At 40.8% G+C, this 15,509-nt stretch overlaps 1 protein-coding gene across 1 annotated transcript in view; it reads right to left on the bottom strand.

Annotated features, from left to right (window-relative positions):
- Nucleotides 1-2,956, bottom strand: part of Smp_196290 (ubiquitin-specific peptidase 48 (C19 family)) — a gene marked incomplete at its 5' end in the record, with an annotated part of 30,715 nt that extends 27,759 nt beyond the window's left edge. The window contains 2 exons of the mRNA XM_018794570.1: nt 683-797; nt 2,840-2,956. Coding sequence (XP_018648970.1) covers nt 683-797; nt 2,840-2,956 — 232 coding nt within the window. The remainder of the gene's footprint in view (nt 1-682; nt 798-2,839) is intronic.
- Nucleotides 2,957-15,509: the final 12,553 nt, after the last annotated feature.

Genomic DNA, 15,509 nt, shown 5'->3' with positions numbered 1-15,509 from the left:
CTACGAATCAAATATCCCGATGCAGATGAAAACTAATACTTCATCTCCTAATTCCTAGTTAATTCCGACCATTCTAGTTTGAGCCATGTTGGTAGATGCAGACTACTTGATTGGGGTCCACGCGACTATCACAACCAATGGTTGGAGACTCTGGGTAATATGGCTCAGAATCGATCACAATGGCGCAGGTGTATACACTTTTTTATCTTCCCCTACACCTTGAGATTAAAATTGCTTCATAACTTTCTTCCTTCCTATACTATATCCTTATATACAACCTTTCTTTTATATATTACCACCACTAAATTAACTACTATGAATTCGGTGTTGATCTTGTTGTGCTAATGAGGTATGACAACTTGGACCGATGTATGTGTGTGCCTGGTCTACGTTGTAGTTGACTGACTGACTGCTAATTTTGACCAAATAACCAATTATAGGTAGATCTAGTATAAGTGGATATACAAAAGGAAACGTTTCCCTTTAGTATGAAGTTGATATTGATAAACAATTTTATTCGAATGAATAACAGGCAAACTGAAATTATGATGGCTAGGTCAGTAATGGTGGGAAACTTGAAACTCGACCTAAGTAATTACGGAGATACTTCAAACAAAACAAGTGAACAGTATAAAACGCTGGGATTACTAATGCAAAGAACTTCATGAATAAACAAACCCACCTTGTGATGGAATATCATATATTGCTTTTCGAAGTTCTTTGAACCGAAAATAAAGCTGCAAAAATGCATTTAAGTAACATGTACTCCCATAATTCTTCAAACCATTACGGCTATGCTAAATGTTTAAAGCATAAAAACATTGACGAAAAAATACATTCAAGATGCATATTATTTCACGCTCCTGTTTATTTTGATCAACGCCAAGATAAAAACGTTAGGGTTTTGCAGTGAGCTTCAAGGTCTTAGCAAAAGAATCAACTCGGAACTCATTTACAGAAAAGCATGGGTATAAAAAGTGGCACGACCTCAAACGAATTTTTAAAGTATCATTTACAGTCAGCCTATGTGTATGAACCAGTGTGGAGTACCAGAATGATTAAATGCGTTTACATTTGGCAACAACATACAATTGTAACGCAGCAACACTTTACAACGTTGTTGACTAGCTAAGGATATATTTACTATGAGAACTAGTGTTATCATATAACTTCCTAAATTTATTAATTGTAGCAAATATGGGCAAAATATGCCGTAGGAAATCAAAAGGGGCGGAACTTTAAACAAAGAGAAAGGAATGCACACTAACACTGTTAGATGCCCATCCAGTGGTCTAGAGTTTAAGCGTTCGCGCGCGAGACCAAAGGTGCTGGGTTCGAGTCCCACGTGCGGAATCGCGGATGCGCACTGATGAGGAGTCCCACAGTAGGACGAAACGGCCATCCAGCGCTTCCAAGTTTCTAGTGGAGATCTAACACTGGTCGATTCATGATCTCAACCAGAAAGGATAGAATTAAATCCAAGGTAAATGAGATGCTCAGAAATCAGAATGAGTACACTAACATTATTCTGATTGGTTTAGAAATACATAGATCACGGTCCCTAACTTCTGATTTTAGGAAATCATCGGGCCCGGCCAAAACTCAAAATTTTATTGAGTCAAAGGCTAAAGTGAGTGACTTTATAGTGACCTTAATAACAATTGATTACTTAACTGCTTAAGGCAGTATATTTAGAACTACACTTTAATTCTAACATTGTTCTTCATAAGATTCAACAACACCTGAATAACACTGAAGCTGTGACTGAATACCTGTAATCCATGTAGACTATTCTCCACATTTCGGCAGTAGTTTAACAACGACTACTGTACAGTGTACTTTTTCCTGGATAAGTAAAATATTCGAGTGCTATGAATGACGAAAGATGTTAAAAAGCCAACGTTTACTACAAATTTATGTTGGGGGTTGGGTCAATCAAATTTTGTTGGGGCTGACGAAGTGACAAACCCATGCTATCATTTTAGTTTCTTCTTACAAACTAGATTTAAAAATAAGAAACAATATGATCAGTACCAATTAAGGTAAAAAAAAGAGTCACTTTATTGTCCCTAACATAGTTTTACACCAACTTTCACTCGCATTGCTAGTATTAGTTGAAAAGATTTAAGAACTTTTTACATGATCAAAAAAAACTAAGTTTAGTATTTAAAGTTTTCCTTAAAAATGATTAACAGCTATTTATTCTCAAATAAACATGTTATAGACTAGATCTAACCTCCCATTCTTTTGTCACGCAATACATAAAATTTAGAGTATGTTGAATAAGACTATGTTCGTCACACTACTCCAAAACGCTGGTTTTGTTACCCAGTTTTAGTAAAAAATGAAAACATATAGGGGGTAATATCACTGACATGAACTTCCTAAGGATAAGCACAAACAACAATCAAGGACAAAAGAAAATATTATTGGAACAAGTGTGTGTGGAAATTACAGGTGATACGTCTAGATAACAAAAGCCTTTAATTATCAGTTATGTATAAAATATATTGACCAAACCATATTAAGTGGGGATAAAAGTACGTGTTCACTGTAAAAGCCGTAAACTGAACATTTTTAATCAGATACAACCTACTTTGACAAATGGTAGTTTGAATTATGAACTCGTAAAACAGTAGCAACTTTTCGAATGGGTTTATTTTAGAAATTCTAAGAGGAATTACGCTGGATATACGCACAACTTCAAATATCATGAACATGGTTTCTAGCTCGTAAGGGTTACTAAAATAGCAAACAAATAAGGGGAAAGTATTTACATCCCAAGTTTTTGCCTTCTTGTCACATGGACCCAAAAACTTCATGTATTAAGAAAACTTACCGTCAGTAACTTTTCAGCAGAAGACTCTGATTCAGTTTTGTCACACGTTTCTTCGTTCAGTACATTTGTTTTGAGTAAGCCATTTAGGCAAGAAGATAAGTATTTACATGTCGTTCTGTAGAGGAAGTGAAAGACATAATTTAGCTAATCGGGGAACGTTAGAGTACTTATTTATGGGAAAAAATATTTAGCTGACAAGTGTTTCTAAAAAGAACCAGTGGTTTGATCAAGTATACCTGCGCTGTTTTCAACATGCAACGTTACGAGTAACTTGCGTGGTTATTTTGAGTGTAACAGCAGCAATTTGACTAGTTACCGAGAATGTTTACAAGGGTCAGACGAACCGTACGAAAAAGAATATCACTTTGTCTGAATTAGATCTCAAAACTAGGGTATATGCGTTCCGAGCTACGTCACACATCATGATCAAACCATTATTATCATTTATATTGCGGGTCACTGTTTTAATGCTTCCATGGAAACCGCATAAACCAGGATAGCCTGGATGGTTAATGTGATAAAAGCTAACTGGCAAGCCCCCAAATGCCCTGGTACGGCCGAGAGTGGGAACAGTCCGCTCTCCCTCTCGAAATGCTCTCACATGGCCACGCAAATATAGCCTCTGCCAAGGAAGTCCTACTCACTGCCTTCTCGTGGCATTACTGTTGTTTACGAAACTGAGAAGACGAAAAGCGAATGTCTGGAGCTTTAACCGGGTTGATGGACACAGCTAATCCACCTAGTGGAGTTGGAAAACCCTGATTCCAAACCAATGGTGCACATGGGCTCCAGTATCCGGAAGGAACAAATGGCGTATGAACCAATCGTTGGTCACCGGCTACCATGGGACTGCATCTCCTTAAGATGCTCCACTGCCTTGTGGACTAGACCTTCAGGTCAAAGGCTCGGGGTGTGGCCCCCTAAGAAAACCACCTGCTTCAGTATGGGCACCTGGGCAGTATCACAACCCTCACGCAAATCAAATGAGATTTGTGAGGCGCATATATATCTGGTGCTTCCTTGTACCAATATTTATGTGTTTAAATAAATAAATAAAATAACTGACAGTATTGAAACCCAAAAGTTTGACCCAAGTCAACATGTATTTATGGACTGTATTAAAAACACACATCGACCTGTGACTTACTGACAATTTCCAAAGGAACATGCAGGTTGATTGAATCTATATACTGTCCGTACAACATCTGTATTAACAATGACAGGAGCATTTTCAACTTTGTTCCATAAACACTGAAGGTGGTGTTTCCTAAATCAAGAAAATTCATTAAAAAGATGAAATAAACTCACATCACAAAACCTTCTGTATATATTTTAGTCGTAGGCAAGGTGAGTTGTCAGGCAATGTGCTAAAATGTACGTACAGTATTCCCCAAGAGAACAAAGGGGAAAATCCGGCTATTATTTGATGACCACACACAGTTTGATTACATCTGGCAACAACAAAACCAACCAGCGATAATAAGAACTACTTCCTTATATTTCTCACACAACGTAGTACTCAATACCAAACAAACTGTAGTGTCCCAGTCACACCAATAGGCGCGCCGACCTTCGAAGTCGAATGCAAGGTTAGTTTCAAATGGTTTATATCAGTTTCAGTTTGGAAAGGACAGGAGGCTTGATGGCCTGTGTTAGTCCTGGCAGTGATGGTCTCTCAGCTGATCCAACTTTCTTTTGAAGGAGTCGACGGATGGAGCCTCAACCACGTGCTGAGGTAATGAGTTCCACTCGTTGATGATTCGATGGGAAAGTCGGTAGTCATCTGACAAGTAATTCGTTCTGGGCTTGTGAACTTTTTGGAGTGTCCTCGTAGATTTTCTGTTTTGGAAGACAAGAAAAATGAGGGCATATCAGGTGCAAATTTGTGATTAAGCAATTTGAAGACTGTAATCAAGTCGCCTCTGATTATTCTATATGACAGCGGGAATAGGTTTAGCTTGGTCAGTCTATTATTGTACGGGAGCTTCGCTATTCCGGGAATCAGCCTAGTCACTGTTCTCTGAACCCTTTCCAAGAGTTCACTGTCTTTTTTTAGGCAGGGGCTAGCTGCTTGTATGCAGTACTCAAGTTTAGGGCGTACGGACACTGTATACAAAGTCAGAAACGTTTTGGCGTCGAGATGCCTAAAAGCCCTGCGTATGGACCACAAAGTCCTAAAACCTTTGGCGGCTATTGCACGGCAGTGTGCAGTAGTCTTTAAGTCTTGACTAACGATGACGCCTAAGTCACTGTGTGCCTGGACAATAGGTAACTCAGTGTTATTCATCGTGTATTTATCTGTACCCTGGTGGCCAATATGCATCACAATACACTTGGAAGTATTTATCGTCAATTGCCAGGTTTGGGACCATTCAGATAATCTTTCCAGGTCATTTTGGAGTTCCAAGCTATCACCCTTATCTTGTATCGCTCTCCACATCTTGACATCGTCAGCATAGAGTAAGACCGATGACGATAGTAGACGAGGGAGGTCATTTACGTACAGGAGGAATAACACTGGCCCCAAAACTGTACCCTGGGGGACTCCACTAAGTACAGTTTCCCAGCTGGACAACTTGGAGTTCACCCTTACTCTTTGTTGACGCCCAACTAGGAAGTCTTTTATCCACATCAATAGATTGCCTTCAATCCCGACATTCCTTAGCTTATATAACAGCCGGTTATGCGGAACTTTGTCGAAAGCTTTGCTGAAATCGATGTAAGCTACGTCCATAGGTAATTTTTGGTCCTTAAGAGCGCACCAGCTTTCACGAGCGACTAATAAGTTTGTGAGACAAGAGTAACCTGTTCTAAAACCATGCTGCTTTTCCGAGAGGATCCGGTTTTCATCGAGATACTTTAACAGTTCCTTCCGAATAATCTTTTCTAAGATTTTAACAACCACACTAGTTAGGCTAATTGGTCGGTGATTCTCAGGCTTATGTTTTGTACCTGTTTTGAAGACTGGACTTACTATGGAGTTCTTCCAGTCTTTTGGTAGACGACCCTGGGTTACGGATAGATTAAAACATACACTTAAAGGGTTCGCAACAAAGTTAGTCCAGTGGATTTACCTATGTTAAGCTTAACTAGCAGACCAAAGACATCGAGTTCTTTAATGGTCACGCTGTCCAGTGTTTGTGTGGGGGGATTTTTATGGACTGGTGAGAAGGGTGTTTCTATGGTGTATACATTGCTAGAGTATTTAGAGAATACTTGAGCTTTGCCAAAGTCGTCCTCCACTAGTGATGAGGCAGTACTGTCTCCCCATAGTGAAGGAACATTTCTTCTTCTTTTTGCCCTTTGGTTTATATACGAATACAAGCGTTTAGAGCATTCTATGGATTCCTTAACGATTTTCTCTTCGTATAGCTTTCTGGCCTTACGGAGGGTCGAGGCACAGGTATTTCGAGCCTTTTGATACTGAGATTTTGCTCCGTTAGAACCCAGCAACCTGAATCTATCCCACATTTTCCTTCTTTTACGGAGAAGGATGCGAACCCCCCTACTGAACCACGGTGGGGAGTAACTTTTAAGTATAAATTCCGGAATACGTCCCAAGCCGTTTCGATTGATGACTCTGGGTCTATTTTCCAATCTACTGATGATGCTGATTTCATGATGTCTGGTATGTTTACTTTCCAGACGTTAGGTCTGGATTGAGCTGAGGCGTGCTCGTGATCGACAGTTATATGGAAGTCAAAGGTTAAAACTGCATGATCACTTTTGCCTAGAGGTGGCATGTAATCCAGGTTTGCAACGTCATCCTCATAATGAGTCAATATAAGATCTAGTAAGGATGATTCAGAGCTCGGGTAGTACGTAGTTGCTTCTTTCACATGTCGTACTAGGGCACATATAATAACCGCATCAACAACAACCTGACCGAGGGAATTTTCTGACAATCCAGTTCTCAGATTTTTTCAGTCTACCGTGGGTGCATTAAAGTCCCCTAGGATTAGACATCGATCACTTCGTGATAAAGTGTTGAGACTTCTAAGCAGGACCTCATTCACCTCACAGCTTGGACTGCGATAGATCAAACCAAGCAGCAACTCTTGTCCCCTGCATTTCAGGCTGCAGCTAACTAATTCATACGTCCCACTCTCATGGGATACACTGTCGATAATGGTGAATGGAATAGCATTCCTAATGAATAGAGCTACTCCCCCTCCTTTACGCGTTTGTATTCTATCGGCCCTTACTAATGTAAAACCCTCGAAATCAAGTTCCCTACTATCTATAGACGGCGTCAGCCATGTTTCTGTGACTGCGATTATGTCTGGCCTAGTTGAGTCAATCTGTACACCTAGTTCCGATAGCTTATTGAGTAAGCTCCGGGCATTGGTATAACAGATCAGAAGCCTATTTAAGTGGCCTCGTGCTTCACCCAGAGTGGCTTCGGCATCATCCTCTGTCGAAGCCTCACAACCCGAAAATCTACAATTTTCAGGTCTTTTTCGCCAGCGTCTAATCTGAGCTGTGAATCTTTTTCGGCTTCCCGTCTTTTTACACGGTCCGCCAACGGTAAGTCCTTACGGAGAAAAACTCCTGAACCCTATAATTTGTGTCCATTTTCTAAGATTAAGTCGCGTTCGTTTGGGGATTTGAAAACGACTTTGAGTAGTCTAGACTGATTAGGCTTCAGATGAGCCAGGTTTCCTAGTCTATACACCTCTAGCAAGGTGACTCCGGAGATGTTTTTGGGCATAACTTGGTTGAGTAGTTGTTTTATCAACACAATATCGTGCTCAAAACGAGCTTTCAGTTCTGAGCTCTCACTCTCCTCGACTCTATGGAAAATGACTGATCTGTCGCTGTGATCAGACTTCGGCTTTTCGACCTTTTTGGTGGGGGTAGGATTCCCTTTTATGTCATTTTACCGTTTTTTCCTTACGACCCGTACCCAATCGTCGACGTTCTTTGGAGTAGTAACCACAGTTGCGTCAGGCGTACTATGGGATTCCGGAAGGTTCAGGACGACTTGGGAGGTTGGGTCATCTTTCGCGCTGGAAACCGATCGAGCCTTGCGATTTTGGGTTTCGGAAGTTCCCTTCTGGGCACCATTTTTGATACGAGGGACAGAAGAGACTTTTTTCGCGAGTTTCTGGTTGTGACAGACCTCTTTGGAGGATGTTCTTCCTCCTTTGGACAGTGTGGGTCAGCATTTCTTGGACTCACGTGGGCCTGCCTTATGTCAATCTGCGTGTCGACAGATCGAGTTCTGACCGATGTGTCCCGACCGCGCTTGCCGAGACACTTTATCGCGGCGTTGACCATTGAGATGGCCTCGATTAACAGGCTATTTGCATCCAAACAGCACTGTTGACATAGCCATATGCATCCATTCTTACTGAACCGTTTAAAAGCCGCAGGCGTTAGATTCGTGCAAACTTCGTGGTATCATCCTTTGCACTCGTCACACTGCATGCCGCTGTCAACGGGATATCGACAGCCTGAACGCTGGCAAATGCTTTTGTTTCACCTTCCAGTCATTTGAGGGGAGAAGAGTGAACTTTGACCAAAAAATAGAAAAACTGTAAATATTTAGGACCAAAGTGCTAACAGATACAATAGAAAAAACAAGGTACTCCAGAGTACCGACGATAAACTATTTTAGAGACCGAAAATGATACTCTTAACGAATACTTTAACTGAAAGAAATTCAATCAAAGTATAAACAGAAGTCTTGATACGTTAATAACGATCAAAACAATAGAATTTACTTAACGAGGAAAAATACAACTGTTCTTTTTAAATATCGCATATGGTTCAAATGGTTGTGAACGGAACAGAAGAAGCTTTCGCTTAACGGGCTTCCATGTCTAGTAGCAGTGGATCTCTAATACCTCCAGGCAGGAACCTAGGTATATTAACGATAATAGAGGTGGAAAAGGAAATTGTTAAATCATGATAAGATGTTATCCTTAGTCCTTAAGAATAGGTCAAGTTTCCTCTTAAAGGACTCCTGAGAAGTCGCTTGGACTAGCTCAGTCAGCAGCGAATTCCAGCGTTTGACAACTCTTAAGGAGTAGAAGTTATGTCTACAGTCTGTTCTGCTATGTTGGGTCTTCAGTTTCTGAGTGTTACCCCTTAGGTTAGTATTGTGACTAAGCTTAAGTGATGTTTAAAGGGATGGACAGAAGTGGTAAGCATACTGCAAGCCATAAGAAGGTCACATCTAAAAGGCCTATACTCCAACGGGTAAAGGTTAAGTGACTGGAATTTGAGTCATTGAACTGATTTCGTGGCTCGCCGTTGGATACATCCCTGAGCGTCTTTATCCTTTTGGAGAGAGGGGGAAAATACTGTTTCCGTACTCTAAATGGAGAAGAATAAAACTGTTGAAGATTATGTGGAAAGTTCTACCGTCAAACTGGCCAAAAGCGTGTTTCAATAATGATAATAATGATAATAATAATATGTTTCTGCGAGGGCAGGTACACTCCATTTTTACAGGCATGATCTACAAGTTACAGCATATACTGGTTCACAGTATGCATCCCAAGCAGGATTGTTTAGCAAATATAATCCACAAAAGTTGATAGCAGTTCATTCGTTCAGATGTACTGTGCTTTTTTCAAAATATTTTCCCAAGGGGTATCGCGTCCACGTTACATACCAGATCCAATCTCGACAAAAATTGTATTACGATTTCGGTCGTGCTAAGTATTTATGTAATGCAGCTTTTTAAGTTTATAGTTGTTATAAAGTAGACTTGTGGAGCACCTGGTGCGAACTATGATTTTGGGAAAGTGCGTTCGTCGAGCTTGTTCCAGATGTCAGAAGTTACATAGCATCACCCTCAGAGCAAGATTCTGAAGAGAAAAAAAGATAAACCCAGGAGCAGCAAGGCATTTGGATATGAACGATAACCAATGTTTGACATTTAGTAGTGGAACAGACGGAGGTATGATATATTATTAGATTAAATTGATACTAGCTCAGATTGCTAGGGTGAAATGTGATCAGGGGCTCCAGATGAGAGAATGCAGTAATAAGGAACAATGGGTTGTGATATTTATTAAGGTGGAGTAGGTTCGAATGAAGGAAGGGAAGTCAATATTGGAATGAGGGAGACTGTTTATGAGAACAGAGAGTGCATATAGAGAGTAGTGATAAGTAAAATAACAACCATACTCTTTACAGTCTGTTTTTTCATCATCCGATGCCTGCCACACAGTTTTCATGTAAAAGTCCGAGTTAGCATGTTATAAGTTGTCTTAGTAGAGTAGTTAATCCACCATAAAAATTAGAAACATGAGTCTGAATCGTGAGTGTAGGAGAACAACCTTAATATCACAGATTGATTGACTTGTTCTCATCCATAAAGAGCCTGATACAAGCAAAATGTTCTGCCCCACGAACACGGGTGGATTGAAGTCATCGCCCTCACCATCAATGCTTGCTGGTCAGTAACTCCACCCTCCCTCCTTTTGTGATGTTAGGCTCACTTAAGCTTTTCTGATATATATCATACCTCACACAATGCTTTGTGTTTCACATCCTGTTGAAAAACACTATTTCTATAAGCACCATTTTACAAGCTTATCAGACAGTTACAAATTATGGACTGTGGGTAAGGCTTCGATGCGATGCTTTAATTGACTATAGTGTGAAGTATAGGTTTCCAATCAGAGTATAGGCATTAAGAAGAGTGTAATTTAGGATAGTTGCTTATCAAAATAGGCGGAAAATTGTAGATATATATTAGTTACGGATAAGGTAAGATAACGAGTGTTGAAATAATATTAATTGCAAGTTAATATGGTGCACAAAAGAGTGAAAAGCTGATAAAGAATGTTACCAGTGCAAGTTGTGCTCAGAAAGCATTTTTGTCACAGTGAGCATAAGACATCAAGTCGTAGGGTACCAACACTCATCAATATTTTTCGACTTGGGGTACTTCTAGAGAAGTTTCCTAAGTTGTAACTACAGTCTGTAACATGTCGCAGATGGACTAATTTACACTTTGAAGTGTTGAAGGTATGTCCGTTGTCGTCTTCCCAAATTTGAAGTCGAGTCAGATCCTCCTGAAGTGCCAGTGTATCCTCTTGGTTGCGTATCTCTCTCCAAAGTTTCACATCATCAGCAAAAAGCAATAGGTCAGACGATACTTGTTGTGGAAGGTCGTTTATAAAAATTGAGAAAAGAAGAGGTCCTAGTAATGAGCCCTGGGGGACCCCACTAAGACATTCCACAGCCTGAGAGAAAGTGAAGTTAACCCTGACCTTAAAATGTCGATTTCCAGACAGGAAGTGAGCCAGTCAATTAGAGGTGGTTTGATACCCAATCATTTGAGATTATTGATAAGACATATATTGTTGACCCTATCCAAAACTTTTGAGAAATCAAGGTAAATGATGTCAGCCTTACCCTTGCGATCAAGGATGCTTGTCCATCTGTCCACCACAGTCAACAAGTTGGTCATACAAGGGTGACCCTTCCTGAAACCATGCTGTTAGGGTGAGAAGAACTTTAAGGATAATAAGTGGTCGTGTATACCATCGCATATCAGGGACTCTATAATTTTGGGAAGGTACATAGAGAAGGACCACCGGTCAGTAGCTTGAGGGTTCTCTGCATCGAATTCCCTTGAAAATAGTTGTGATGTGTGCCAGCTTCCCAATTTCCGGTAGTTTGTCTCGGCTTAGCGAGTGTGTAAACATCACGCTAAGTGGTGTTGCCAGGATTGAAGCTGCTTCCCTCAGTATAGCAGAGTGAAAAATATCCGGACCGGGAGAAGTGTTTTTTCTTGTGTGCCTCAGTTTACGGAGCACCAGGTCAGCGCTCAGGTCCACTTCCGAAAGTCCTGTGCAGTTGCAGAGGAATCTTTCATCAGTGTAGTTGATGTGGATCGGTTGAAATGTCTGAGAGTATTGTTCGGCTAAAAGGTTAGCGGCATCCTCGTCGTTATTGGTCGGACCATTAGGGTCTAGCAATTGGGAAACTCCAGTTTTGCCTTGTCGAAGATAAGCTGCGTAACTGAACAAGCTTTTCTGATTGGAGACGAATTTATCGATAAGCTTGGTCTGGTACTGAAGCCTGTCTTCTCTTATTACCTTTGTCTATATGTTCCTTATGCGTTGGTGTAGCCTGTACACGCCGTCGCTTTCACTTCGTGTGTATTCTGCCCAACCGTGCCTTTTGCGGCCTAGGAAACGACGAGTGCGGTCCTTGATGATTGCAAGTTGTTTGTAGCTTTTTGGGACCGTTTGAGGCACTGAATGCTTAGTAGCACATAAGGGCGTGTGCAGCAAGAAATCCCAATGAGCATCCATTTAAAGTTGAGGGTGAACATCCCAATCCACCTTTTGTAGTTATTCTTGTAAAGCTGATACATTCAATCGTTTGAAATTCCAGCGCCTGTTGTTGGTGGGATATCTTAGCTCAGTTTTGCTGACAAAACTGAAGGCTATAATGACGTGATCGCTTTTCCCCAGAGGACCAGAATTGCGAGGTTTTCGACTAGGAATTAATCAGTAAATACCCAGTCTAAGTGCGACGGCGTCTGACTATCTCTCCAACGAGTTACCGGCCTCACATTTTAGGATAATCCCAGATCATCAGTGAGGTTGAAGAACCGCGCTTTTGTAGAGTTTTCACCTCCAATATAGGTGTGTCCCGCGAAGTTGACTCTAGGAAGATTGAAATCCCCTAGGATCAGGATATGAGTGAATCCGAAACGAGTAGGGCGGGATAATCCTTCCAGCGCAAGATTCTCTTACTCGATGTCAGCAATCAGATTCGTGTAGATGACTCCAACCAGGCACCTCGAGTTGGTAGACAATCTCACTGAGCGCCATATGGATCCATCAAGATTGAGAAATTCTTGGTTGTCAAGTTGGTGTACCTCCAGGCATGATCGTATATATAAGTCTACTCCATCCCTCATTCCTGTTTTTCTGTAGTTGCGAAACAAAGGCATTCCAGGTATTACTAGCTCCTGGTCCGTAAACTGAGAAGATATCCAAGTTCCAGATATTCCTATCATATGAGCAATATTAGCATTGCTAACTTCATGTAGCTCACCTATTTTATTTGGCAAACTCGTGGCGTTCATGTATAAGCAGTTTATGCTTTCAACTCGGAACGCGTGAGCTTCTTCATGCTTGTCTGTATGAGCCTTACGTGAGAGGACAGGTAGCCTACCAAAACAAGGTTTTTCAAGTTGGTAGCCCCTGTCCTTTACACGTTTTTGTATGATCAAGACAGTCCACAAGTGGAATTGTCAGCTCCAACTTGCCTGTGTGCTTGATCCTGGTGTCGTGTGGCCTATCCGGATGCATATGGATTCCAGTTGGCAACGGACGTCTGTTGGCACGAAATGCTTCCAGAGTTGCAGCCACCAAGTGGACTAAGGAACAAAACTTTTCTCTACTACCCGCAGTTGACAGACATAGCACAAAACATATTTCTGAAAATGAATATTTTTAGACGTGTGTCACTTGTAGCATTAAACAAATCCACAAAATAAATAGTTCTGTAGGTCTTTGACATTGGGTGCTGACCATATTAGTTTTAATGGACTCCCCAGGTTGATGTGCTCGGTCATGCATCCGCACTGAATCACGAGTAGAAACGCCAAGCTCGATATCCACTGCATTCGCTAACCAGATTAGACCAGTTGATACACGATATATTGATAATCCATCAAATATATCTTCGAACCTCTTCGCTTCTGTCTTTTGATTTGACTTAACGGTAACGGTTCATAATACAAGGTGTTGCTGGTTAAAGTGCTCTCAATTTCTGATTACCTGTAACTTTCTTCACACTGATGTGAAATAATTCAGGAACGAACGGTGAATGGACCATGAAAATAGGTTCTTCGTTTGATTTCGTATATTTTGTCCTGGCTAATCCCGTTTACGATATAACGGTAATACAAAGCCGAATGACGAGATTAATGAATTTATTTCAGATAAAATTTGTGCCTACAGGCCATGAAAGGTGCGAAACGGAGAAGGAGAACGTGCCTATGCATTATTATTTAAAATATAACTTAGTATTTATGGGTGTTAAGAATAAAGGTAAACATACAGTCAAATACGTGCTGACATGCACCTCACGATCAGGTGTGTAGGTGCAAGGAAGATTGAAAAAAAGATCGTTCATCTGCCCAAAAGTTAGGATAAATCATGTGAGCGTTAGTAGATCAGAACCGACTTCTCGATACTTTTTTGGTCATAGTGTTGACGTTTAAGGTAAACTGCCCCTGCAAAACAAAGTGACAATCATTCTGAATTGGCCTGAACTGATCATAGTTGAATCATAGTGCGTTCAACGGCCTGGTTAGTTTTTATCCAAGGTTCATCAAGCTCATAGCATAACGATTTTGCTGTTCAGGTATGAATAAAGACTTGAGGGAGTGAGCAGGTCCTGTGTAGGCTACCAAACATCTAAGGTGATTAGACACAATAAATGTCCCTTAGACTCGTTCCAAACTCCTGATGCTCGTTTCGACCATATTCGTCTGAATTTGGTAGGACCTTTACCAGATTCAAATGAATGCTCTTGTCTATTAACCTGCTTAGACCATTTCACTTGATGACCAGAAACAGTATCTATCAAAGATATTACTGCTCAAACAGTGGCCCGAGCCTTCATCGAACCACGGGCAGCGAATTTCGGCTGCTCTTCAACTATCACTACAGACTGTGGACTTCAGTTCGAATCTGGACTTTTCCGTTGTCTGACTACATTTTTATGAACCACAAGATTCCGAACGACTGCCTGCCACTCACAAGCAAACGGGTTGGTAGAACGACTTTACAGACAGTTGAGAGCTGCACTCTTAGCTGCAAATGTTTCACAGTGAACAGATGCAGCTGCACTCATTTCACTTGATATTCGCGATTCAGTGTAAGCCGTCGTTGGCTACACTGCAGCTCAACTCGTTTATGGAACGACACTTAAACTTCCAGCAGAATTCGTAGATCCTTCATTTTCTTCAGTGAATATGGATCCAAACTATTATGCAAGCAAGCTTCCAAACGTAATGCGTTCAGTTAAACCCTTTTCTCACTCGACCGTGGCCAACTGATATTTCTTTTCAACTGGCCTTTCGATTTAAGACACGTTTTCGGACGTCGCGACCCATGAAAACTCGATACGAAGGATTCTTCAGAGTACTTTTGCCGTAATCAATAATATTATATCATCAGTAGAAAGGGAACTAAAATTAACAGAATTGACTGGTTGAAATCAACTTGCTTAGAATAGAATCCTTTCTACTCCTCACTGGTACCCAACAACCTGCCTAAATTAGAGTACACTGAATAAACTGTGAGGTTCCCAGAACTTTTGAAGGGCTGGTGGCGATTGACAATTTAGAAAGGATACATTTTTTGATCTCGTTAGTCGTGTTTTACGGCTATTCGGTTGCATTTTGTATTTATGTTGTGCCAGAAACAAAGAAGTTGATTTCTTAGAAAATATGTCTCAATATACATGCTTTTAAAAGGCGAATCAAAGAATTTTAAGTATCCATGTACGTTAATTTTCTAAAAAAGGTTACAAAGCTATTTTCACTCTGTCACATGGTGCATGTATGGATATATACCAAGATTTTTTGCATGTTTTGCTTGCCCAAGTAAGCACAATTGTGCATCGATATGAAATGGCATCTTTCCTTTGTTTTTTCAGGAAGACTGGAATAGATGAAATA

This window comes from Schistosoma mansoni, chromosome 1, assembly GCF_000237925.1.
Source record: "Schistosoma mansoni strain Puerto Rico chromosome 1, complete genome".
Taxonomy (NCBI): domain Eukaryota; kingdom Metazoa; phylum Platyhelminthes; class Trematoda; order Strigeidida; family Schistosomatidae; genus Schistosoma; species Schistosoma mansoni.
This window is presented reverse-complemented; position numbering and strand designations above follow the sequence as displayed.